Raw genomic sequence first — 23,763 nt, forward strand, 5'->3', positions numbered from 1 at the left:
TAAATTAAGGGGGGTTAGACATGTCTTCGATTTGGATTGTAATCAATTTTGAGAAACTGTTGAAGTAGATAGTTTTCTCCTGTTGGTTTCAAGAAGTTGTTTGGGAATTTAAATGCATGAGCATTTTTACGAATTTTATTTAAAATTTTCGAAAATAGTTAATAATTTTTTGAAAACAACTTCGAATTCTCGAAAGATAAAGAGTGTATTAATATCGAACACCTGCCGTGTTGGCCTATTTTTCGGTGGTCTTTTTCAACCCCTGGGTGAGCTTTTGTAACGAACTAACACCGCCCCATTATGCTTCTTACATGCAGGTAGCAAATTAGGTCAATGGAATTTCAATTTGCTCAAGTACTTCCGTTTATAACCACGCAGATAGGATAGCCTCTAATGAGTCGGCAACAGCACCTAGAAACGCAGCCGGTAGGTCGAAATACGAATTCATCAAATAAGCCGACACTTTGTTCTTACTCACAGTGACACACTGTGGTAAATATGGTATGAACAGAGTTTACTCTAAACATACTTGGACAAGGGAGGGAAATTAAATATTTACACTTGTATAAGATACCTTTCATCCATCACCATTCAACCCTGCACACTTCTCATTTATCCGACACACTTATAAGAAAACAACATACGACAGACTCAATCTAGCTATACGGACGGATGAGTTCCGTATATCCCTACATTCATCCTTTATCATATACAATTAATACCAACTCATTTCCATCGCTTAGTCCCACAGTCACTCCTCTGTGGGGTATCTGTTGTCAATCGGCAACAGCACCGAACTTATCCCGAAATACAGATTTCACCGTGTATCAGTCCTTTAACCGCAACTTAGTCTTTCCACTAATTTGGGTTTAAACCACAGCCACTACGTGGTTCAACCAACAGACCAGCCAGGACAAGTCCTGCGGACCATCCGTAGTACCAGATTATGTGGTTCTCTGGTTTGACCCCATGCCAAATCATTTCAAGAACTAGCCGAGGAGTGAAATGACATCACCAGTTTATAGTCCCTGCAGAGTAGAGGTACTGGTAGCACCTTTTTAACCCCGGGATTGCAATACACCAAGATGAGGGTCTTTCATCTAGGAAACATGCCCCGGGGGGAGTAAATAAAGAGGGTTTGTCAGATGTTAAGCATTTATACTTGGCGCTGTTATAAAAGGGCCAAAAATGCTGTTTTTTAAATTTCAGGACACAATATATCAAATCCCATATTGTGATAGAGAAAACGCTTGACGATTATTTTACCAGCTTTAAATATTTTTGTACATTATTTCTATATTTATTTAGAACTTACGAAAATTGTTCATAAATATTTTTTAACACAACTTCGTATTCAAAATGGTATTTTTGAAGTTATCTTAAATTATATTGTAAAACTTCATAAAAATAACTTTAAAATTCATGAAAATTTTATAATTATTTTTTTTTTATATTTTAAAGTTCGAAATTTGAAATTGTTAAGAAATTGGCCTCAAATAAAACTAAAACTCTATTTTACTGATTTCTCGTGATTTACAGTTTATTTTAGTTTACAATTTTTTTTTGAAAATAACTTCGAATTGTTGGTTTTACAACTTTACAGCATATAACTACGAATTCTTTTTCGAAAATTATTTCAAAATTGTAGAATTTTCTAAAACTATATTGAATTGGAGATTGAAAAAAAATTTGGCTCAAAACCCAATGATTTGAAATTAATTAACATCGAATTTAATTTCGAAACCATTTTATATATCTTTGAACATAACATTTTTTAATTAAAACAACATAATTTTTTGTTTTTTAAAGAAATTTTTTTTAAATAAAAGTAATAAATAAACGATTTTGATTTTATTTTATTATTAAATAATATTTATTCAGCCATTTCTTCTTAACTAGTTTTGTTCTTATTCTATTGGCTTATTAAGTTGGGTGTGCCAATTTTTCGTTTACCAAACTGCAATGTATCGACAATACCCAAAATTAGTTCTAGAAATGTTTGTGATTTGGCCGCAACCTGTTGCGGTAGTTGCACTTCTCTTTGCAAATGTTTTATTAAAATAAAGTTGTTTTCAGTACGAGACCATAAGGGATTTTCATTTGTAATTATACTAGCCGCATTCAAAAAGAAAATCTTAAATAAACAAAATTTAAAATAACACAAAATTATTACAATTATTACTTAATTTTTCATTATTGTCTTAATTTACTTTTTCATTTGCCCATAGTAACAAAAAACACCAGCATAAACATTTTAAAACTGCTTCACTAAACATTGTTAAGTTAAAATTTTGTAGTTTTTCTTTAATCTTATTATTAAGCAAAATTTTAGTTTTGCCGTTTTAGCAGAAAATTTATTTACTTCAATTACATGGGCTTCGATTAATAACTTTAAACTGTTTAGATTTTCGTTAAATCATAAACTTTTATTGATATATTTTGAATCACTTGTATTAATAATAAAATTAGTTTTTATTTTAAATTGCATATTTTTTAATTTAACGTATATTGTTCGCCATTAACCTTTACGTTTGGGAGAACAATATTGAGCAGTAGACTCACGTGAAGCCTTTACATGTTATGACAATTAGTTTTGTGTAGAACAAAATGATTGTGATTTTTTATGTTTTAATATGGCTACACACAAATACATATATAATTTTAGCATTTTACTGAATAATTATATTCAAAAATCGAAAAATACCAAAATATTTTAAAGAAGTCTTAATATATGAAAGTACTCGGCTATAATTTTTCGACAGATTAACGAATTGACATCGCTAAGTTCTTTTTCGCTTTTATTTTTTTGTATTATTAGTTTAGAAGTGTTATTCACTACAACCCCATTTGAAGACCATCATAATAAGGTTCCATTGTGATATAATCTCTAAATCGTTTGGATTTGAATTCAATTTCCCATTTCGGAATTAATTATAGAATTCCAATTTGGCTATAAATGTTTTTCTTGAAGAATTTTTAAAACAAGAAGATTTTTAAACAATTTTCGGTAAATTCGAAGTTATGTTCGAAAAAATTTAAAGCTGTTAAAGTAGTCGCTAAACTACTAACAAACTTATTTAATATTTGGAAAACTTGGAGCAAGTGACGTCGCCATAATATGGTAAAAAGCGAGGTCTTTTCGAACAGATCAATCCTTTGCTATACTTTTCTTGGCCTGTATTAGCAATTTCAAATAAAAATGAGAAAAAAAACTCTTGCTTAAAAAACTGGTTTCATAGAACGTCTCTAGACTCTATAACACTTACACAGAACCAGTTCTGATGGCGACTATTTGATGATAAATTTAATAGAAGAAAATAGTGGCGAAATTGCTGAAAAATTAAGTGCCAAAACAGTCTTCTAAAGCTTCTTTAGAACTGGCTGTATGTAAATAGTACGAAGAAAAATCACTGATTAAATAATTGTATTTAGAAGCTTTCCCAAGAACAAGTGTCGACTCCATAACGCTTCCACATAACATGTTCCGAAGATGTACATTTCAGAAGAATAAATGTCATGAGAGTTTTCTAAATTGAGAAAATAGGAATTCTTTAACTGTTTCTCAAAATTGGTCCCAGTCTTCACAACTTCAAACAAAAATAGCTGAACAAATAGTTGCAGAACTGTTTTAAGACGTTCTTTCCTAGAACTTGTTCCGAAGATGACAATTTAAAAATAAAAGCTTTGATTCCATACAACGAGTGTTGAATTTATAACGTTTTCACACAAGCTGTACGTTAGAAGACAATTTCGAATAAATCAATCGTTAATCTTAACGCTAAAAATTAACGAATTGGGCTATAATCATACTAACTAATCACCCCTATTATGCATTTCAATTCGATTCAAAATTTTCTCCGTTTGGCAACTTTGGTATTCTACATTTCGATTTAAAGCTCCGCCACTAAAATAACAACTTACAAAAACGCAGTTACAATCGTAATACAGAATACACACAATCGTAAAGCATTGAAATAATATCGAATTGCTCCTTATTTTTCTTACGATTCCGTTTTTTGTTGGAATACCAATTTTTCGATCGTAGTGTAACTGAATGCGGAAACTTAATCGAAATGCAGAAGGGGTGAATATCATTTTGGAACTAATAAAATTTTTTTTGAACCACCACTAATAATTATCTCATTATTTTCTTAAAAATTGTATAAAAACGTTTTATTAAAAACTACAACATACATGGTACAAATATAAAAAAATCTTTTCTAACAAGTACTACACGCATTGCTAGGAAGCAACTCCCCACATTCTTAGAGAATGTTAATATTTAATATGATGGGGGATTGTAAGCGGGTTGGCTGTATGAAGGAGCAGCAGCTCCGTAGCCACCCGAACCAGAAAGATTAGCCAAAGCGGCTAAACCTTGATTGTTTTGTAACAATTGGTAACCAGCATTGGCCGCACTATCAACACCAGCGCCAGGCACGGCACCAGCAAAACCAGCCGCACCACCTCCAGATAGAGCTGAGGCACCAGCACCAGCACCACCAGAACCGGCACCAAAACCATTACCACCGAGGCCGCTGATGGCACCAATTGGTGCAAAACCTGCATTTACATTGACGGGGGCAAAACCAGCTTGAGGAGCGAAAGCAGCTTGTTGTTTCTCATTGACAAAGTATTTCTCTGCTGGAGGCTTAACAACATTGACATACACAGGCTCAACCTTGACAGGACGTGGGTGATGTTTGACGAACACCTTGCGTACAACAACTGCTGGGGGTTTGTGTAAAACAACTGGGGCGGGTTTGACGACTAGTGGAGGATGATTGACTACGACCTTAGTGGGAGGGCGTTTGACAATAATGGCTGCGGGACGGTGTATAAGAATTTCACCTTTGTTGTTGGGATAAGAAATGGAGGAGGAGACACTGTTGCCTCTAGTGTTGGCGGGTTGATAGGGAATATTTTGATTACTGCCAAAAGCAGAAGGTGCAGCACTGGCAAAACCAGCAGCAGCATCACCAGCATTAGCTGAAGCACCAGCACTGGCCGAACTAGCACCATCACCAGCGAGCCCTGCTCCAAGACCACCACCTAGTCCAGCACCATGAGCGGCACCTTGCAATTGGAATTCACCAGCACCACCATCACCACCCATTGCTTGGTGTTGGTATCCGCCTCCGGAAGAGTAACCACCACCGGAAGAGTAACCACCATAGACTTGAGCAGATGCCTAAATTTATTAAAATGTTAAATTAATAAAATAACCGGAAGTTACAATGTAAAATTTATACAAAAAAATACATACAATTACTGCAACGCTAAGTGCAATGAAGAAATGATTCATTTTCTGTTGCTTGTCTTCTTTATTCCCAAATCACAATTTGGTTTTATGGAGCTGCTCTTCTTTTTCTTTTGTACTTGAGTCTCAAGGCAACAACTAATTGTTGACTGATGCTTCGGTTAACCAGCATCATGTATTTAAATATGATTTCACAGACATTCGAATAAAACTTTTTCAATACCGTCTACAATAAATTCACTTCCAAATACGTGACATTTAGGCCGTTGCTAATGTTTGGCATCAGTTGTAAAGTTCTCTCCAATCTTTTTAGCTGTATTTACTAGTGATACATGATTATAAGTTAGATTGCAAATTCAATGAAATTTAATACATATTTTTTATTCTTTTACTCATTTCAAATATTTGCTAATAATAGCTGGTAGTTTATTTAGCATTTTCTTTTATGAAAATTAGATAGTTTATCTTTTAAATATGTGAAGTGTTATTTTAAATAGATTTCTATAAAATTGTTTAGTGAAAGGGTTTTGTTAGCGATACAAATGTAGACCCGAGCAAGCAAAAATTTTTATTTTATGACGATTACATTTACATTTTGCAAACTATTTCTGAAAGTCTGAAAAGTGGAATTTTCTTCAGATATATATCTTCAGATATATATGTATAACTATATTTTATTAATAGTTTTATAAAGATGTTTTTATTTTTGTAATGAAAAAGTTTTTATGGTGTAATAAGTAAGACTGTCAGTTTGGCGATCGTGTTCGATTCCCAACAGCGACTTTAGTCCGTTAATGAAAATGATAACTAACTAACTAACTAACTAACTAACTAACTAACTAACTAACTAACTAACTAACTAACTAACTAACTAACTAACTAACTAACTAACTAACTAACTAACTAACTAACTAACTAACTAACTAACTAACTAACTAACTAACTAACTAACTAACTAACTAACTAACTAACTAACTAACTAACTAACTAACTAACTAACTAACTAACTAACTACTAACTAACTAACTAACTAACTAACTAACTAACTAACTAACTAACTAACTAACTAACTAACTAACTAACTAACTAACTAACTAACTAACTAACTAACTAACTAACTAACTAACTAACTAACTAACTAACTAACTAACTAACTAACTAACTAACTAACTAACTAACTAACTAACTACTAACTAACTAACTAACTAACTAACTAACTAACTAACTAACTAACTAACTAACTAACTAACTAACTAACTAACTAACTAACTAACTAACTAACTAACTAACTAATTGTGCTGCTGGAAGCACAATTTCGGTCAATTTCCATTATTATTCATTACTAGCTATACCCAGTGTGCTTTGCTACCCTAAATTGGAATATGTATAAATATAAATCCCACTTAACAATTTTGAAGATTCTAACTACAACAGTTTTCCAGATTTATAATATGTTACATATGAGAGGTGTCAAGCAAATTATTGCAAGTTCGCCAGTTTCCATCTATCGCCAATTTCTATCTATCTATGGGGGGCTTCAAGCTGTCCACATGAAAGTCCAAAATGTTCAGAGGTCCAAATGTTCAGAGGTTTTAACATTTTATAGAAAAATTTATTTTTACGTAATTTTCTAGAGGGACCTTAAATGGAGGTAGGGTTAATTATGGACTAATCATCATAAATGTTGGTTAAGAGATTTCGGTTTATATAAAACTTATTTATGGCGAATTTTATCGCTATACTGGTATTTTTAAACAGTTATGTATGTTTAAACTGTATACCGGAGGTCCACTTGTATGAGTGTTAGTAGAAAACAACGACCGATATTGCCCATTTTCAATATCAAACAAATTGCATCAATAGAGAATATTGCAAATATTAGCTTTCCGTTGCAAATTTCAAGAATCTGCAGTAATTCTGTTTGCTCTCGATCGAAAATCTTTTATTTAGTATACATTCTAAAATTTTTCCTTCTTAACTCTTTTAATCTTTGGTTTATTTATGAAAAAATCTTTAAAAATAATACACACATTATTTAAAATTTATATATAAAAAATAACATTTTTTATTGAGTACAAAATGTTCACGTAACCTAATTATATTACGAATAAAATTCGAGTCAACGTGTAAATAATTTAAAATTTAAACTACACTCGGGCCAAATCAATATGCTGGCTGAGCTCCATAGGCAGGTTGAGGAGCTACATACTGAGCTGCACCAGCGTATTGAGCACCACCAAATGAAACTTCACCAACTCCAGCAGAGGCACCAGCTGATGAACTACCACCAAAAGAACTGGCAGCTTGACCATAAGCAGGGGCGGAAACGGGAGCATCAACTTGCTTGCCGGGTTTGTACACTTTAACATATACTGGGTTGAGGCTAAGTGGTGTGGGTACTTTGTTTATAACTTCTTGTTGATAGATGATGGAAGGTTTCAATTTATATACAACGGGAGCAGCTCTAACAACAGCCGGGGGACCACTGCTAATTTGAGCGGGGGGTGAACCAGGTTGGTTGACAATAATGGGTTGTAGAGGTTGTGTGGCAATAACTTGATGATTGTTTAAACCTTGAGGAACCAAGAGGGAACGGAATGCGGTTTGTCCCACAACATTGGGAGCCACCACATTGATGTTGCCTTGACGTATATTCGAAGCCAAAGTGTTTTCAGCCAAAGTCTCAGCAATAGTATCTGAATTTTTGAGATTTTGATAGGAGGGATTGGCATTCAAAGCTTGGAGCTGGGCATTGGCTTGAGCTAAACCAGCTTGAGCGGCGGGTGAGGCACTAACATCGGCGGTGGCGGTAAGTGAAGCAGCAGCTTGTTGGTTGGCAGTAGCAGCATTAATAAGTTCTTCAACACCATTGCCAGCATAGCCGCCTTGACCATACGGAGCGTGACCATAGCCAGCAGCTGCAAACTATGTAAAAATGTTATTTAGATTTCGATTAAATTTTAATTTATTTATATAAACCTACCGGTAAAGCAATGGCAACAAATGCTAAAATTAAATGAGGATTCATGATTACTAAAATTTTACGTTTGTTTGAGGGGTTAGGCTCTCTCTTAAAAACCCACAACTTTTACTGCTTATTGATTTTGTTAAACTTCTGGCTTTTATATATTTAAATATTGAAAGTATAAGCTTGGTACGTGAGTTTTTGTTGAAAAAATAATTTTAATTCAAATTTTATTTATTTATTTTTTTTTATATTTTATCTTCTGCGATACTTTAACATGATGATGATTATATGTTAAATTTAAGGTCAGATAAATGTTGGAAATTTTAAACAATTTGTTTAAAAAATTGGTCTTCCGTTAAGATTGTGTAGAGAAATCTTGTGTCATTATGGTTTAAGAGGTGAGTGTAATAATTAACTAAAAATTAAGAAATTATCAATTTAAAATGCGGCTGGATCAAGTACTCTTCCTAAGGAAATGTTTCAATTCAGTTCGAACCGAAAAGATTTGAAACGGACTGGAATTGATTTTTCATTTTCTTACGATTCAGTTTTTTATTGGAACTGAATGCTGAAATGCCAAACAAAAATCCAGTTCAAGGGATATAGAAAAATGTTATGTTTAAACCAATTGAACATTTCAGCTATATTCATTCAGTTCGAAATTGACGCTATCTTAAATAAATCTGTAAAAGCGTTATAAAGACTACATTAGATTCTGCAAAAAGTTCATTAATCGATAATTTTTGTATCACCTTCCGTACTTGTTCTAGGGACAAAGGAATATATTATAACTTTCAATACTTTTGCTATATTCTTTCAGATCGAAATTGACACTTTCGGAACTGTCAAACTTTTAAATCTTCACTATTTTATAAGATGTATACCGAGTATTTTCTGCATTGTAGATTAAAAATCCAAAGGGAAGATATATAAATATCGTGCTCATATACTATCGACTAAATTGGCATCAATTGTCCAGATAAATAACGGTCATATTCCTAATCAGTTAAGTCTAGTATGTCGGATGTGTGGTGGAAGGGAATTCAGCATCAGAGTCTGATGGTTGGGTAACTCGGCAGATGTCATGATGACAGAAACTGTCTAATCGATCGAAATCTCAATAGAATTTAAATATATATTTCTATCGATATCATATGGCGTAATTCGGGCCCTGCTCTCCTCGTCTAGGTGATCCATGATTTGTCATTAATATACGTCCAGTTGTGACTCAGAGTACATTGTCAATTCAGTTCTAATTCAGTTCTAGCTCAGTTCTAGTTCAGTTCTAGTTCAGTTCTAGTTCAGTTCTAGTTCAGTTCTAGTTCAGTTCTAGTTCAGTTCTAGTTCAGTTCTAGTTCAGTTCTAGTTCAGTTCTAGTTCAGTTCTAGTTCAGTTCTAGTTCAGTTCTAGTTCAGTTCTAGTTCAGTTCTAGTTCAGTTCTAGTTCAGTTCTAGTTCAGTTCTAGTTCAGTTCTAGTTCAGTTCTAGTTCAGTTCTAGTTCAGTTCTAGTTCAGTTCTAGTTCAGTTCTAGTTCAGTTCTAGTTCAGTTCTAGTTCAGTTCTAGTTCAGTTCTAGTTCAGTTCTAGTTCAGTTCTAGTTCAGTTCTAGTTCAGTTCTAGTTCAGTTCTAGTTCAGTTCTAGTTCAGTTCTAGTTCAGTTCTAGTTCAGTTCTAGTTCAGTTCTAGTTCAGTTCTAGTTCAGTTCAGTTCTAGTTCAGTTCTAGTTCAGTTCTAGTTCAGTTCTAGTTCAGTTCTAGTTCAGTTCTAGTTCAGTTCTAGTTCAGTTCTAGTTCAGTTCTAGTTCAGTTCTAGTTCAGTTCTAGTTCAGTTCTAGTTCAGTTCTAGTTCAGTTCTAGTTCAGTTCTAGTTCAGTTCTAGTTCAGTTCTAGTTCAGTTCTAGTTCAGTTCTAGTTCAGTTCTAGTTCAGTTCTAGTTCAGTTCTAGTTCAGTTCTAGTTCAGTTCTAGTTCAGTTCTAGTTCAGTTCTAGTTCAGTTCTAGTTCAGTTCTAGTTCAGTTCTAGTTCAGTTCTAGTTCAGTTCTAGTTCAGTTCTAGTTCAGTTCTAGTTCAGTTCTAGTTCAGTTCTAGTTCAGTTCTAGTTCAGTTCTAGTTCAGTTCTAGTTCAGTTCTAGTTCAGTTCTAGTTCAGTTCTAGTTCAGTTCTAGTTCAGTTCTAGTCAGTTCTAGTTCAGTTCTAGTTCAGTTCTAGTTCAGTTCTAGTTCAGTTCTAGTTCAGTTCTAGTTCAGTTCTAGTTCTAGTTCAGTTCTAGTTCAGTTCTAGTTCAGTTCTAGTTCAGTTCTAGTTCAGTTCTAGTTCAGTTCTAGTTCAGTTCTAGTTCAGTTCTAGTTCAGTTCTAGTTCAGTTCTAGTTCAGTTCTAGTTCAGTTCTAGTTCAGTTCTAGTTCAGTTCTAGTTCAGTTCTAGCACAGTTCTAGTTCAGTTCTAGCTCAGTTCTAGTTCAGTTCTAGCTCAGTTCTAGTTCAGTTCTAGTTCAGTTCTAGTTCAGTTCTAGTTCAGTTCTAGTTCAGTTCTAGCTCAGTTGTAGTTCAGTTTTTTTGTATTAACATTTTATGTTTTGGGGATCCGCGCATAATGATATGGCTCAATTGACAAGCCACATAAAAACCAAGATTCGTAATCTTTCAAAAAATCGAAAATTAGATTTCTTTTACATCGTATTTCGATTCGAAAAGGCTTTCGAAACACAATGTATTAAACATACAAATTCGAAAATTTTATTTGCTAATGGAGATTAATACGACACGAGTGTTAAAGTGATATTCTATAGAAATCCAGTCATGGGAGATAGTGTTAATTATAAACCTAACTTTTAAGGATTTAATAGAACAATTCGTTTTTTACAACTTATTCCAAAATTTGTATATACGATTCTTCTAAACAAATTCAAAGAATCCTAAATTATCAGATTGATAGCCAATGCTTTTTTAAAACAACAATTTAAATTTATTTAATAAATAATTTTATAATAAATAATCTTAAAACTAAATCAGTTGAATGGAGTTCACCTAGAAGATGATGGAGCAAATGAATCAACCGGAAGTTGAGTCAAAGACATGAGGGCAATAGGCAGTGTTTGATAGGAATAGGGTTGTTGTATTTGACTGAGTGTAGCGGCGGTATAGTCTGTTTGGGAAATGTGTTGGTGTTCTTGTTGTGTCTCATGAACATTTCTTGAGTGTACTTGAGAATGTGTAGGTGTAGTGTAAGTGTGTGTGTGGTGTTGGTCTTGGTGGTTTAGTGATAAATTTGGAATTTGCTCGTAATACAAATTGGCATTTTGATCATTTAATGAGGGTAATTTTTGTTCATTCAGTGGATTGGGATTTTGGTTACTCGATGGTAAATTGGGTATTTTTCCCGTATATAAATCAGCTTTTTGATGATAAATAACCGGAGGCATTTGCACAACTAATGGTTCGTGTTCGCCATTGATTTGATGTTCTGATTCCTCAATTTCGGGTAAATTTACTACTATAGGTTCATGTATGGCTTTCAGCGGACTCGGGGGTTTAACTTTGATTATTTTCTGTTTGTATTTATTGTGTATGATTACTTTCTTTTTGTTATTCTTTAATGTTTTCTTGTTATTAATCTGATGGTGTGAGTATTTATCTTTGTTGTTGTGTTCTGAGGTAGTAGGATTTGTATTAAATATTTCTGGTTTCTCTGTAGGATATATTTTATCATCTAGTTTATATAAAGATTCCACTGGTATTTGTTTGTTATCTTCCGTTGGTTGTCGTACAAATCTTGTACGTTTCTCCACTTTATTTTCTACGTTATAGGATTTATGGTGTTGCAACTCCTGCGGATGTTTGTTGTCTATTTGTACTACATTATTATCACTATCCACTTGCAAATGTACAGCATGACGAAAATCTTCTCCTAGATATTTCAACCAAAATGTTTCATCCAAATCATCGCCTGTGGTAAAAATACGTGTAGTTTGACCTTTACTACGTCCCGAGGCTGTCTCTTTGGCTACATCTATATAGTCATATTTGGGATGTTGCAAGTTTACAATTTCCGTTGTTGCTAACTAATATTATGTAAAAGAAATTTTTTTGTTTAAATTTCACTTTAAACATTTATAAATATTAAATTTTCTAAACTTACATTGATTTTTGTTGTTATTAGAGCAATTAAATTTATAATTATATTTATTTTTAAATGTTTACCATATTTCGGCATTGTTGATGTTTTAATCTTTGACTCGTCATTCTAACTGATGCTATTGACTACTCTTAAATCTCTTAAATATCTCTGCAATTGTTGGTCTATAGAATTATGTGCTGATTTAGCTGATTCTTGAGCAAAATACGTGATAAATTTTCTTAAATGTTGAATGAATTTTTTTGAATTTAATTTCAGTTATGTTGTTTATATTTGTATGAAAATACACTATTTAAATGAGATTTTTTTGTAAAATTAACATTCCATTTAAAAGTAAATAACCTTCTTGCGTTTGTTTCATTACTCCAAAGCATGTCGGTTTGACTATTATTGGAATATGACCTTTTAGACCTATTTCCTATGTTTTGTAAACATAATTATTATATACAAACATTTTTGTAAATAATTCATTAATTCATTAATAAACATTTTGAATTGTAATGGACTTTAACTTTCAATTACAAAGAGTCATTGCATCAGAAAAAGATAGTGATTTCCACTTACATCTAACCACCTAGTTGGCTCTAATTCGACTTTCGTTACGGATGTACTCTTTGCAAAAGAGGGTGGTCATTATAAGCGAGAGAGTGGAAACTTAAAAAACAAACTTAAGCTTTTTGTCTGTCTCTTCGTAATCTATATGTGACGATTGACTTCCTCGTAGGAAAAGCACATGTTAAAATAGCTAGTCACCTGGGCAGTCGGTGGTTAGGGGTTATCCTAAGTGGTAGTTCGAACTGGACTGTCCGTTCTTAGTTTTTTTAAGTCGTGCATTCGAGTTTCCAAAACATAGTAAATTTCAGCAGCACACTAGTCTAACCTTCGAGTCATGTCGTTTACTCAATATTCTATTAAAAATTTCTTCTGTTTCGAGTTTTTTCTATAAGGCTGGATTCGTTAAAGCTTTCTAACGAGCTGTGAAGAACATTAAGTTAAAATTCATACAAAACCTCGGTGAATAGATTTAAAAATATGATAAAATCGAATTGTTCAGTTTAGAATGTTTTAAAGTTCGTAGTTCTTAGTTTTTTGAAGTCGTGCATTCGAGTTTCCAAAACATAGTAAATTCCAGCAGCACACTAGTCGAACCTTCGAGTCATGTCGTTTACGCAATATTCTATTAAAAATTCCTTCTGTTTCGAGTTTTTTCTATAAGGCTGGATTCGTTACAAAACCTCGGTGAATAGATTTAAAAGTATGATAGAATCGTCATAGCGGCGTTAACGGATCGTCAAAGTCTTGTCGGTTATACAAATGTCTCTACTGTTTCCAGTGTTTTACTTGGCTGAAGTCGTTACTACTTCGGCATAACATCGTTGAGCGATCTACAAAGTCTTATCGGTTGTGCAAAATTCGTACGTTTTTTAGATGACTAAAGTTGTTAAAGTATTTTAACGTGGTGTGAAAAACCTCGATGAATAGATTTAACAATATTTAGCAGCGTCGTAAACTGATTCTCAATGTTTTGTCGGTTATACAAAATTATTCCGTTCCAAATTTTTTAGTTGGCTGGAAGTGCAGAAAGTTTATCCTTATTTCGATTCGAAATAAAAGCTTCTTATAAAAACTTAGTTTCTGGAATGACTCTGCCTTTGCCAATATATAACTTGAAATAGGCTTAAATCTATCGATAATCTCTTCTGTTCCCAGTTTTATATAAAAATTTATGTCAGCTGGTCAATAATTGGACCTAAGACTCGTAGAAGTTTTATTGGCAATATATTCTTTTAAGAATATGCCTAAATACGTTATTAATGGTTTTACACTGTTTAAAAATCGAGTCTGAATGTGCAACATAATGGTGTCCATTGCTGCAATTCTTTCCAACATATATCGTTTATCGTAATGGATCGTGGACTAAGTACAAAGTAGTCATCCCTATAGGAAAAAGATTTTGTTTATGAAACCGTATTATAAATCTAGAGGTAAATAAACTTTCATCAAAGATCGGTGATTACACCTTGCCTATTTTACAATTATGAAATCTGTAGAAATCACTGCTCAGATGGTTTAGTTGCCTTCTTAGACACTAATCCCACTCTGATTATTTACATCTTCACTTCTGTTGAAAGATTCTTGCTCCGCAGAATGTGAGTAATTATCACCTCAAATGTATGGCTCAAGAAGATGGAGTACTATTTACAATATCAGTTTTGAAAACCTTTGAAGTAAGCTGCATTCATCAAAAATCGGTTCTCATGACATTGATAAATCTATTACATCGATCTTTACAATAAAAAGATTCTTGTCCCGCGGAATCATTATCTCATCAATGAGTTCAAACATTATCACAAGAATGGCAAAATGGGGACCCATATTTTGTGGGGAATAACACTCCAAGTGGAGTGTTATTCTTTCGTAGAAGGACACTTATAACTAAAATGGTAAATCGCGGCAACTTACACTTTCTCACCTATAAAGAGTCTTGCTGTGAACTTTATGAAAAATGAAATTTGAACTAAAATCTTTACATTGAAGCTTAAATAAGATGAAATATTAGGTCAAGTTTTTTCCCACCAGTTAGTTACTTAACTCAATAATCTCGCAAAACAATAATAAAATGCGTTTTGAAATATTTAATTTAGACAAAAATAATTTTATTTTTAAATTAACAATTTTTAAAAATATATAAAAAAAACTAGTAGTAAAAATTAATGCCGACACATTCGCATGTCAAAAGGTCTTCCAAAATGCTCAATTGCAATTAAATAAACGCAATTTATTGTTTAGGCTGGTGAGTTAGTAACTGCAAAAATATGAAAAGAAAAAAACATCAAATTATTTAGAGAACTAAAAAGATGTTTTTTTTTATTAAAAACTAAATTCTTATTAACATGAACTTAATAACTAAAAATGGACTTAAGACTATAAAAGAAGAAAATAAAATAAATAATTAAATTTTATTGATAATAGGGAGGAGAAGGAGGACTATGAACATGAGCCGCAACTGGAGCATGATAATGAGTTTGATGATGTGTTTGCACTGGATGTTGCGATTGATGCGACTGATCATCACCCAACCAACCATTCCAGTTACCACTCATAAGATTTTTGAAAAATGCTTTAGCTTGCTGCTCTTGTTCCCCCAATGGATCCACATAAGCACCACCACGATGTGAACTGGCCTCAATAAAGTCGGAATGTTTATTTACAATTTCGGCTATAATTTGATCTAGTTGGGCATTTGAGACAGGCTGAACATTAGGGGTGGGATATTGTGCACCAACTAAGGGAGCAGCATCTAATAAAGCTGGAGCATAAGGATTGTGAGGAGCTCCTACATATTGTTGAGGCACTGGATCAAAACCGTAAGGATCATTGGCATTGGCAAAAGGTCTAGGAATGTGTTCAAAACTAGTGAGAGGTTCTAATGTATAGCCAGGATTAGGAGTAGGATTATGGCCGTTAAAAACCAAAGGACAACCACCACCATAATCCGCTGCATTACGTTTGGTATGCGTGGATGTTATAGAATTATCCACATCTTTTTCTTGCTCCTCTTCTTCTTCCCCTTCCGCCTCAACTGCTGGATTATTGGGCTCAGTAACACTTAAAGTATCTTGGTTATTATCATGACTTTCGGTGGAAGTCATTGTAGTGGTTTCACTAGTCGATGTGGTGCTGCTGGTGGTCATTGTTGTGGTAGTGGTAGACTCTGTAAGATCAGGAAGTTTACAACCAAAATGACATTGATTTCTTTTGAAATTTGGATCTAAAGTTTCGGGCATATATTGTATGATTTCTGGTAAAGTTAAATCCATTTCTTCACGTTCTTTTTCAATTAAATCATATTCACCTTTTATATCACGTCGATTTCTAAAGCGTGGCAGCGTTAGAAAACTTGTCAATTGCTGCAAGGGACGACGATTTCTGGCTGGTGCCGCCGCTGCTATTGATCTCGGTCTGATGGGTTTTCTAGTTTCAGCATAAAATGCCTTATTACTAACGGGCTCCTTTAAACGTTTGTTATACTGTTTGACCACACGATCCGAACGTTTTTCATTCTTACGCGGTCTCATAAATATGCGTGATATATCACGCTTGTTGCGTGATTTCGAAGCACCCGATTCGCTTTCATTTAATGGTTCCAAAAATATGGCCATAATTTGTGAGGTTGCTGGCTTAATGTTGTCTATACTGTTGGGGTGTTGAAAGTTACGCGCATAACGTGTTGCACGATTTTCGGGCGATACGTACCTTTTGGCGCATCGATTGCAACCGCAAGTGTTGGGTACTTCTTTGGCCGCCAAGCAATCTGAAATATAAATAGGAGAATTTTTAATTTGTTGGATCAAAAAATTGAAAATCATTACACATTTTTTAAATATTAAAGATCTAAAAGTAAAATTATTTTAGTTGAACCAACTCTAAGATCTTATATAAACATATTACAAACTCACCTTTTTTATGAGCCGTAATACGATCGATTTTTGCAAATATTTCCAATTTATCCTCTGGTGGGGGTGGTGGTGCTTTCGGTTCTTCTACCGTAAAATCAAAACTATAGGTTACTTTAGCCTTAGCCTGTATAGGCACATCTAATTTGTAACCATATTCCGCCGGTTTATATTCTTTGGGTGGAGGTGGTGGTGGTACATTCACTAAATAATTTAAATTTTTCGGACAAGCACAACTATCACCCGTATAAATCACTTCAATTGGAACAGCCTTTATACACGTTATCTACGATAAGTTAATTTCTCATATGAAAATAAATTTTAAACTTTATGTCAGTTTTTACTTCTTACCACTCCTAAAACTCCTATCATGGAGCCTATTAATAAAATCTTTAATTTCATAATTAAACCGTTGTAGTCGCAGTTGTCAATTTTAACGATTATACTAATCAGATTTTATCTTAAACTAGCATTTTATATAAATTTTCTCATCTTGTGAAATTCTTATAATTCTTATATTTTTGTTATAAATTTTTGTGATATTCTTTTTATTTTCTTTAACGAACGTGGCTTTGAACTTGAATATTTTCATGTAGTTTAATGTAGTTTCTTCAGCTTGAGTTTATTCGAAATTTAAGTTTTTTGTGTGTTTTTCCAAAAAGTTTTTTCAACCCAGCAAATTTTGAGGGGCAAAATGATTATTTCCGTATTTTATTTACTGTGATTTACTTGAATAATATAGCGGAATGATTGAATTTCGAAATTACACAAAAAGAAAAATGTTTTTCTAAATTTAAGTTTATTTAACTTACATGTGCTTTCACTTTTTAACTATATAATTCTCATTTGGTTAAGAATATTTTCCTAATAAAGAGGATTTTGTCACGATATCAAATCTAAAACATAATTCTTGAAATCAACAAATTTTGGAATTAAACCATATTAAGTTTATTTCATATGAAATATGCATTCGAACTTAAATTGAACCGAAAATTTTTAGGAAGGATTCTCCCTAAAGGATAAAATTATTCTTAAGTTTTAAAAATTTTGAAACATTACTGGACATTTCCCCGATATAAATGCATGTAACATACGAGACTGCACTCACAGAGGAACGGCCGATTAGGATAATTGAATACGCCAGCAATGTATGTATACCGGAAACAAGAATTGCCGGGACCTAATCCTATCGTGTTCAAGTAGAATATTAAACCAAACCCCTGTGGGAATAATAAAGTTAAACCGAAGAAGTTAATGGACTTTAAGAGAGCCGTAATCGAATACTCTTCCAATGGTAAACACAGCATCATATGGATATCATTCTATTCAGGGATAATTGGTAATGAAAGAGCAAATGTGATTGCTATAATGACAAGAAAGTCTGAGGAGGAATGGGCGAGATAATCACTCCTAAAGTTAGTCACAAATATACACAATTCTACGAACGGATTCAGTCAAAAATGAAGCATGCAATGAGCACAGTGAAGCGCTTCTCCTGTGCATTATCAGATATTCGTCGAAATTGGATTTAAATATTTTCGGTTCAATGGTCGGTTCAGAAATACTGGCTTAAAAATTATAAGGAACTACATCCAGGAAATTAAGTTTCTGAACATGGACGTTAATTCCAATAAAAGATCTATATACATATAATTATTACACCAATATTTTTCAATAAAAGGAGCAAACAACTGACCCGTTAGCGGAAATTGAAAGAAGTCGAAAAGCTAACTTTTCAACTAAGGAATCCAAATAGAAAAGGGATGTCAGGAAATATGTTTCCTTTTTTCTTTTATTCGCTCATAACTTCTTTTTTGTGAAAAAATTCCATCTGTCATGAATTTTTGTTCTGAAATTTGTAAATTTCAAGTAACTATTACGAACAAAATCAACTATTGTGAATGAAAAGTTCACGGAACATTCATGATACCATAATATCAACCAATTTACATATTTTTCATATCATAATGTCTTTGAGTGGAACTCAAACTATTAAAAATAACTTATTGTGCATGAATTTTTGTATACGAGAAAAAGAGGGGTGGGAAAATATGTTCGTCATTATTCTTAAGTGTGTCTCGTAATTTTTAAAATATAGCGGATCCAAAAAAAATTTTAATTTTCTTAATAAATTTTGATATATTTTTACTATTTTAGATCACTTTTAGTAGATCAAAAGTGTATGATCATTTACGGTTATGTGGTGGTATATTTAGGAATTAGCCTATTAATCGAATTCGAATAAAAATGTCTTCTCAGCATAATTTAATTATTAAAATCTATCTTATAAACCCATTTATTATTTTTCTTTGATTTCCATTTTAAAATTATACTAGATTATTCTAAACTTTTTTTTTTTTTTTGTTTATTTTTACTGATTGTATTATATTATTGTTCTAAAATATTCAAAATGGTTTTATTAAATTTTAGCTGATAATACAAAATAACGTTAAAAATATTGCAACGAAAATAAAAAAGAAACAGACTTAAGTATACAATTGGCACAATCTGTATATAGGTTAATGTACGCTTAACGTAAAACTATGTCTCTCTCTGTGTTTTTAAACCGGAAGAGAAATTTTTGAGTTCTTTAAAAAAAAGAAGATCCAATTTCATTCAGCGAAATGCTATGATAGTTTATAATATCAAATAATGTTAACTACTGCATAACATGGTGATATATGTATAATTAACTATAGCTGATAGTAATTATCTTAAAAGATTCAATTTTACTATTTCTACTACATATAAGTAATCTTTAAAAACGTTTATGCAATTTTCTTTATATTAGTAAATATAATGAAATGTTGCAATATTTGTAATGATTATGTTCATATTTATTTTTCAAATGAGGACTTTGTATTATGAGAGTGCAATGAATGTTTCTATATCATTGTGGACTTATTCGTATAAACATAACAACAAAGAAGTCGTTTGAGAACAAAGTTCTTCAGTACTATATTAAATAATTTAATCACGAATAACTGGTGAATATTTTATTGATATCGCGAATATTCCGAGAACTGTACATTCACAATTGTCATATATTTTTACAAAATTCAAACCATACAATTTATAATACAGAGAATTTTCAAATTAAGAAAAAATGGGGTGAATTTCTCAAACTATTATTGATACAATTTGTATACCCTATAAGCAAAATGTTAACTGAGTAACTTCAAATAAAGGGTTGGTCCCGGTAGGCTGGTTGGTAGTGTGGTAGCCTATTAGTCCTGAGGTTGTGGGTTCGATTCCCACCAGAGTCCCTAATCTGACTAACTACATCGAGCAAATGACCGGTAAATTAGGTTAGAATATAATTTGTAATTGTATTGAGAAAACAAATAACGTCAAATATGTCGAATTTAACTTCAAACTGTTTCTCGTAAAGTGAATCTATCGGGAATTTTTACAGTAGAACTGTGTAAATAGATATTTACGAACACAACCATCTGAATGAACATTCATGATTCAAGAATTTTTGCTGAACTTAAACAATTTGAGGGAAATATTGAGCATACATGATAATATTGATCTTTTATTTCGTAACATTTGCACAATATAGATTTATTCTTAAGTATTGGGTTTTACCTTTTCCGAACTTTCTGGAAACAAAAGAACTGATCATCTTTTGATACCAAGAACGAGTCAATTTCGAAAACCCTGTTCTGAAGTGAAGCGTATCACAGTGAGAGCATTCTGCATCGATCGAAACAAATAGTAGTCGGGTGGGGCAAGGTCTGGACTATAAATCGGGTGAGACAAAACTTCCTAAACACTTTTTTGTAAATAGTTTTTAACAGAGTTGGCAAGATGGACTATTACGCTTTCATGTCTAGGTACATATTCTACATCTGACCCGGTCCTATATAATATATAGGACCCTGTTAGTAATCACCAAAAAACGGAGCATTACCTTTGCGCCATGGATATTTGGCATTGGTGTCTATTCGTTCAGTTTCAGTTTTTCGTAATAGATTCATTTATGGATGCATAGTTGTCAAAATTCGATTAATTTTGTTTAAAACCTTTTTAGATTTTTTAGTTTATAAATTAGTTTATAATTCTTTACTTGAAAATGTAGCTCGAAGTATATAATAAAAAAATTCGTATTTTAAATAATTCAGTATAAAAATCGTATTACTATTAATACAAAACTTATCTTAAACTCATCTTAAATACTAAAAATTTTTAAATAATTTTAAAATTCGAAAAGTTTTTCTTGTAACAACAAATCGCAGAAAAAAATACATAATAAAATGTATAAAACTACATTTAGTAAGTTAAAAAATTATTCTTTAAATAACTACAAACAATATTTCGCTATACGTCCTGGCCTAAAACCACAATCCACTGCAATTTTCCCCGGTATGGCAGCGGGAGCACCGGGTGGTGGAAATGGCATAGCGGAGGGAACTTCTTGAAATTCAGGATTTTTAAATTGTTCCGCCTCATAACCCAGTTGCTTATAAGTCAACGTGGGTGGTTCATATTCTTCTGGGGCTGGCTCTTCCTCTTCCGGTTCTGGATAATCATCTTCTAAGGGTTTCATTTTTGGTGCTAAAGGTTTTTTCAATGTTATTACATCACTTTTCAAGGCGTAAAGATTTTCCTCTTTAATAGAGGAAATAAACAGTTTAGGTAAACCATCAATGGGTTTCTGAACAAAACCATAAGCCAATTTGGCTTCGGGAACTTCAATGGCTTTGCCAGCCTGTATGGCTAAACTTATGCTAATAGGATCGGCAGGTGGAGAATCATCCTTAACTAAAGAGGGCACATATTGAGGTACCATGTAAGAAGTGGGAGCCGCAAATATAGATGGTAAGGCTTTATAGGGTTTGGCGGCTGGACAGCCACAGGGTGGTGGAGGTTTTTTGTACTTTAAAGGAAGAATAAATAAAATATTATTATATAATAGTTAATTTTTTTGTTAATACAATTTTATTTTCTTAATATCTCGCTATTTCAATGTTAAAGTTATATTTACAGTTTTCATATACAATTAGTTTAGAAGTCAATATATCTTTACGAAACATAGCTGATCTTCCGGATGAGTTATTAACGCTAAGAATATTACTTACTTTGGGACAGGGTTTTGGCAATGAAGCCGGCTGTATCATCATTTTACTGCACCAACAGTTATCTCCAATGGGTGGTAATCCTAAATCTGATTTGGGAGGTTTTGGTTTAGGTCTTACAACCTGTATCTCAGAACATGCCGCACAGGCATCTGTACCTTTTTCATTGCAAACACAAGCTGTTTGAATCTGCAATTATTGAAAGATTTGATATTAATAAGTTTTTTAAGTAATAAATTGAAACAATGTTTATGAACTGATTCCCACGAAAATCTTTGCTCCGGAACGTTCCAATTCCCAATCGGTCAAAGTTTATGAACTCAAACGGAAGTTATTTTTACGAAATATTCTAATACTAACTAACTACTAACTAACTAACTAACTAACTAACGAACGAAACTAACGAACGAATAACGAAACGAACTAACGACTAACTAACTAACTAACTAACTAACTAACTAACTAACTAACTAACTAACTAACTAACTAACTAACTAACTAACTAACTAACTAACTACTAACTAACTAACTAACTAACTAACTAACTAACTAACTAACTAACTAACTAACTAACTAACTAACTAACTAACTAACTAACTAACTAACTAACTAACTAACTAACTAACTAACTAACTACTAACTAACTAACTAACTAACTAACTAACTAACTAACTAACTAACTACTAACTAACTAACTAACTAACTAACTAACTAACTAACTAACTAACTAACTAACTAACTAACTAACTAACTAACTAACTACTAACTAACTAACTAACTACTAACTAACTAACTAACTAACTAACTAACTAACTAACTACTAACTAACTAACTAACTAACTAACTAACTAACTAACTAACTAACTAACTAACTAACTAACTAACTAACTAACTAACTAACTAACTAACTAACTAACTAACTAACTAACTAACTAACTAACTAACTAACTAACTAACTAACTAACTAACTAACTAACTAACTAACTAACTAACTAACTGACTGACTAACTCAATCGGAAATTTTTTCCCAAAATCCAATTACTGCAGAACTCTAATGGCGATACTAAATTTTACTAAAATTCGTTCCCGTTTGTCATTATTTGACTCGAAAATTATATGAATAGTCCACTAGCATCGAATAATCTTTTGTATCGAACATACGCTCGGTGTCGACTATGGGTTGGCTCCCCATCATAGACTCTGATAAAAGGGGTCACAACAGGCCCGGCCTAGGCGTAGGTCTAACTATGTCGCACAGTTTCTATAAACTATTCCATCACTGCCAACACTCGTCATCATAGACATTGGATACCATGGAACTGTCTGCAACATAGCTCCTGATTTCGACACATTACATAACTTCACCTAATAGATTTGATTTCGGTGCAGAAATTAAAGGTTGAACTTCAAGACCGAGCAGCGATCTATATCAATATAATTTTAACAAAAATATACCTCTTGTGCTACAGCCACTATTACAGCTAAAATCAAGAACCACTTTTTAGTAGTCATTATCCCGAAAACACGTTAACTCTTGCCACTAATAAATTTGATTTTTCTTCTCTTCACTTTATAATGTTACTTTGATCAATACACTTTTATTATTGAACCTGCAAAATTTAAAGACTTTACCACTTTGTCGAAAAACATTATGAAAAACACACTTTTTTTATAAATTCTAAGAATATAGAAATTTATCTATAACGAATTCGTTCGTGCCGGACGTCATTTATTCAGTGATTGTTGCAGTTGATATTTTTCAATTCTGTTGCTGAGGTGCGCACCACACTCTGGAGTTTGTAAAATCGAAATGATTTCATAATAATAATATTTGTTAATAAAACGTAATTTTAGTGGTGAGAAGTT

The 23,763-nt window shown here is 32.6% G+C and overlaps 4 protein-coding genes across 5 annotated transcripts; all 4 read right to left on the reverse strand.

Moving 5' to 3' along the window:
* Positions 1-4,282: 4,282 nt before the first annotated feature.
* On the reverse strand, positions 4,283-5,403 carry LOC119605992 (chorion protein S38). Its single transcript, XM_037959351.1, has 2 exons — positions 5,267-5,403; positions 4,283-5,191 (listed from the first exon to the last, which is right to left on the reverse strand). Exons 1-2 carry the CDS (start codon positions 5,303-5,305, stop codon positions 4,283-4,285), a joined length of 948 nt encoding a protein of 315 aa, XP_037815279.1. The 5' UTR covers positions 5,306-5,403.
* Positions 5,404-7,423: 2,020 nt separating this feature from the next.
* On the reverse strand, positions 7,424-8,357 carry LOC119605993 (chorion protein S36). Its single transcript, XM_037959352.1, has 2 exons — positions 8,244-8,357; positions 7,424-8,185 (listed from the first exon to the last, which is right to left on the reverse strand). Exons 1-2 carry the CDS (start codon positions 8,286-8,288, stop codon positions 7,424-7,426), a joined length of 807 nt encoding a protein of 268 aa, XP_037815280.1. The 5' UTR covers positions 8,289-8,357.
* Positions 8,358-15,319: 6,962 nt separating this feature from the next.
* LOC119605995 lies at positions 15,320-17,220 on the reverse strand. The gene is made up of 3 exons (XM_037959353.1): positions 17,168-17,220; positions 16,820-17,102; positions 15,320-16,674 (listed from the first exon to the last, which is right to left on the reverse strand). The coding sequence occupies exons 1-3, from the start codon at positions 17,216-17,218 to the stop codon at positions 15,320-15,322; spliced, it is 1,689 nt and encodes a 562-aa protein (XP_037815281.1). The 5' UTR covers positions 17,219-17,220.
* Positions 17,221-20,869: 3,649 nt separating this feature from the next.
* Positions 20,870-23,622, reverse strand: LOC119605991 (titin). 2 transcript variants are annotated; one of them, XM_037959350.1, is made up of 4 exons: positions 23,562-23,601; positions 23,353-23,492; positions 21,901-22,086; positions 20,870-21,698 (listed from the first exon to the last, which is right to left on the reverse strand). In XM_037959350.1, the coding sequence occupies exons 2-4, from the start codon at positions 23,407-23,409 to the stop codon at positions 21,123-21,125; spliced, it is 819 nt and encodes a 272-aa protein (XP_037815278.1). In that variant the 5' UTR covers positions 23,410-23,492; positions 23,562-23,601; the 3' UTR covers positions 20,870-21,122. The 2 variants fall into 2 exon arrangements, with proteins under 2 accessions (XP_037815278.1, XP_037815277.1); XM_037959349.1 differs by having other exon boundaries at positions 23,353-23,622.
* Between the last annotated feature and the right edge of the window lie 141 nt (positions 23,623-23,763).

This window comes from Lucilia sericata, unplaced genomic scaffold (genome assembly GCF_015586225.1).
Source record: "Lucilia sericata isolate MDLA Ls3-8-SP2 unplaced genomic scaffold, ASM1558622v1 Contig000544F_arrow, whole genome shotgun sequence".
NCBI lineage: Eukaryota > Metazoa > Arthropoda > Insecta > Diptera > Calliphoridae > Lucilia > Lucilia sericata.

What these genes read in the sequence shown, in the direction of transcription:
- LOC119605995 (XM_037959353.1), bottom strand. Translation starts at nt 17,218, where the DNA reads ATGAAATTAAAGATTTTATTAATAGGCTCCATGATAGGAGTTTTAGGA. An exon ending in TGATAGGAGTTTTAGGAGTG is followed by an intron (nt 17,103 to 17,167) that starts GTAAGAAGTAAA and finishes AACTTATCGTAG; the next exon opens with ATAACGTGTATAAAGGCTGT. An exon ending in TATTACGGCTCATAAAAAAG is followed by an intron (nt 16,675 to 16,819) that starts GTGAGTTTGTAA and finishes TTTATATTTCAG; the next exon opens with ATTGCTTGGCGGCCAAAGAA.
- LOC119605993 (XM_037959352.1), bottom strand. Translation starts at nt 8,288, where the DNA reads ATGAATCCTCATTTAATTTTAGCATTTGTTGCCATTGCTTTACCG. An exon ending in TTGTTGCCATTGCTTTACCG is followed by an intron (nt 8,186 to 8,243) that starts GTAGGTTTATAT and finishes ATTTTTACATAG; the next exon opens with TTTGCAGCTGCTGGCTATGG.
- LOC119605991 (XM_037959349.1), bottom strand. Translation starts at nt 23,409, where the DNA reads ATGACTACTAAAAAGTGGTTCTTGATTTTAGCTGTAATAGTGGCTGTA. An exon ending in TAGTGGCTGTAGCACAAGAG is followed by an intron (nt 22,087 to 23,352) that starts GTATATTTTTGT and finishes CAATAATTGCAG; the next exon opens with ATTCAAACAGCTTGTGTTTG. An exon ending in TGCCAAAACCCTGTCCCAAA is followed by an intron (nt 21,699 to 21,900) that starts GTAAGTAATATT and finishes CTTCCTTTAAAG; the next exon opens with TACAAAAAACCTCCACCACC.
- LOC119605992 (XM_037959351.1), bottom strand. Translation starts at nt 5,305, where the DNA reads ATGAATCATTTCTTCATTGCACTTAGCGTTGCAGTAATT. An exon ending in CACTTAGCGTTGCAGTAATT is followed by an intron (nt 5,192 to 5,266) that starts GTATGTATTTTT and finishes TAATAAATTTAG; the next exon opens with GCATCTGCTCAAGTCTATGG.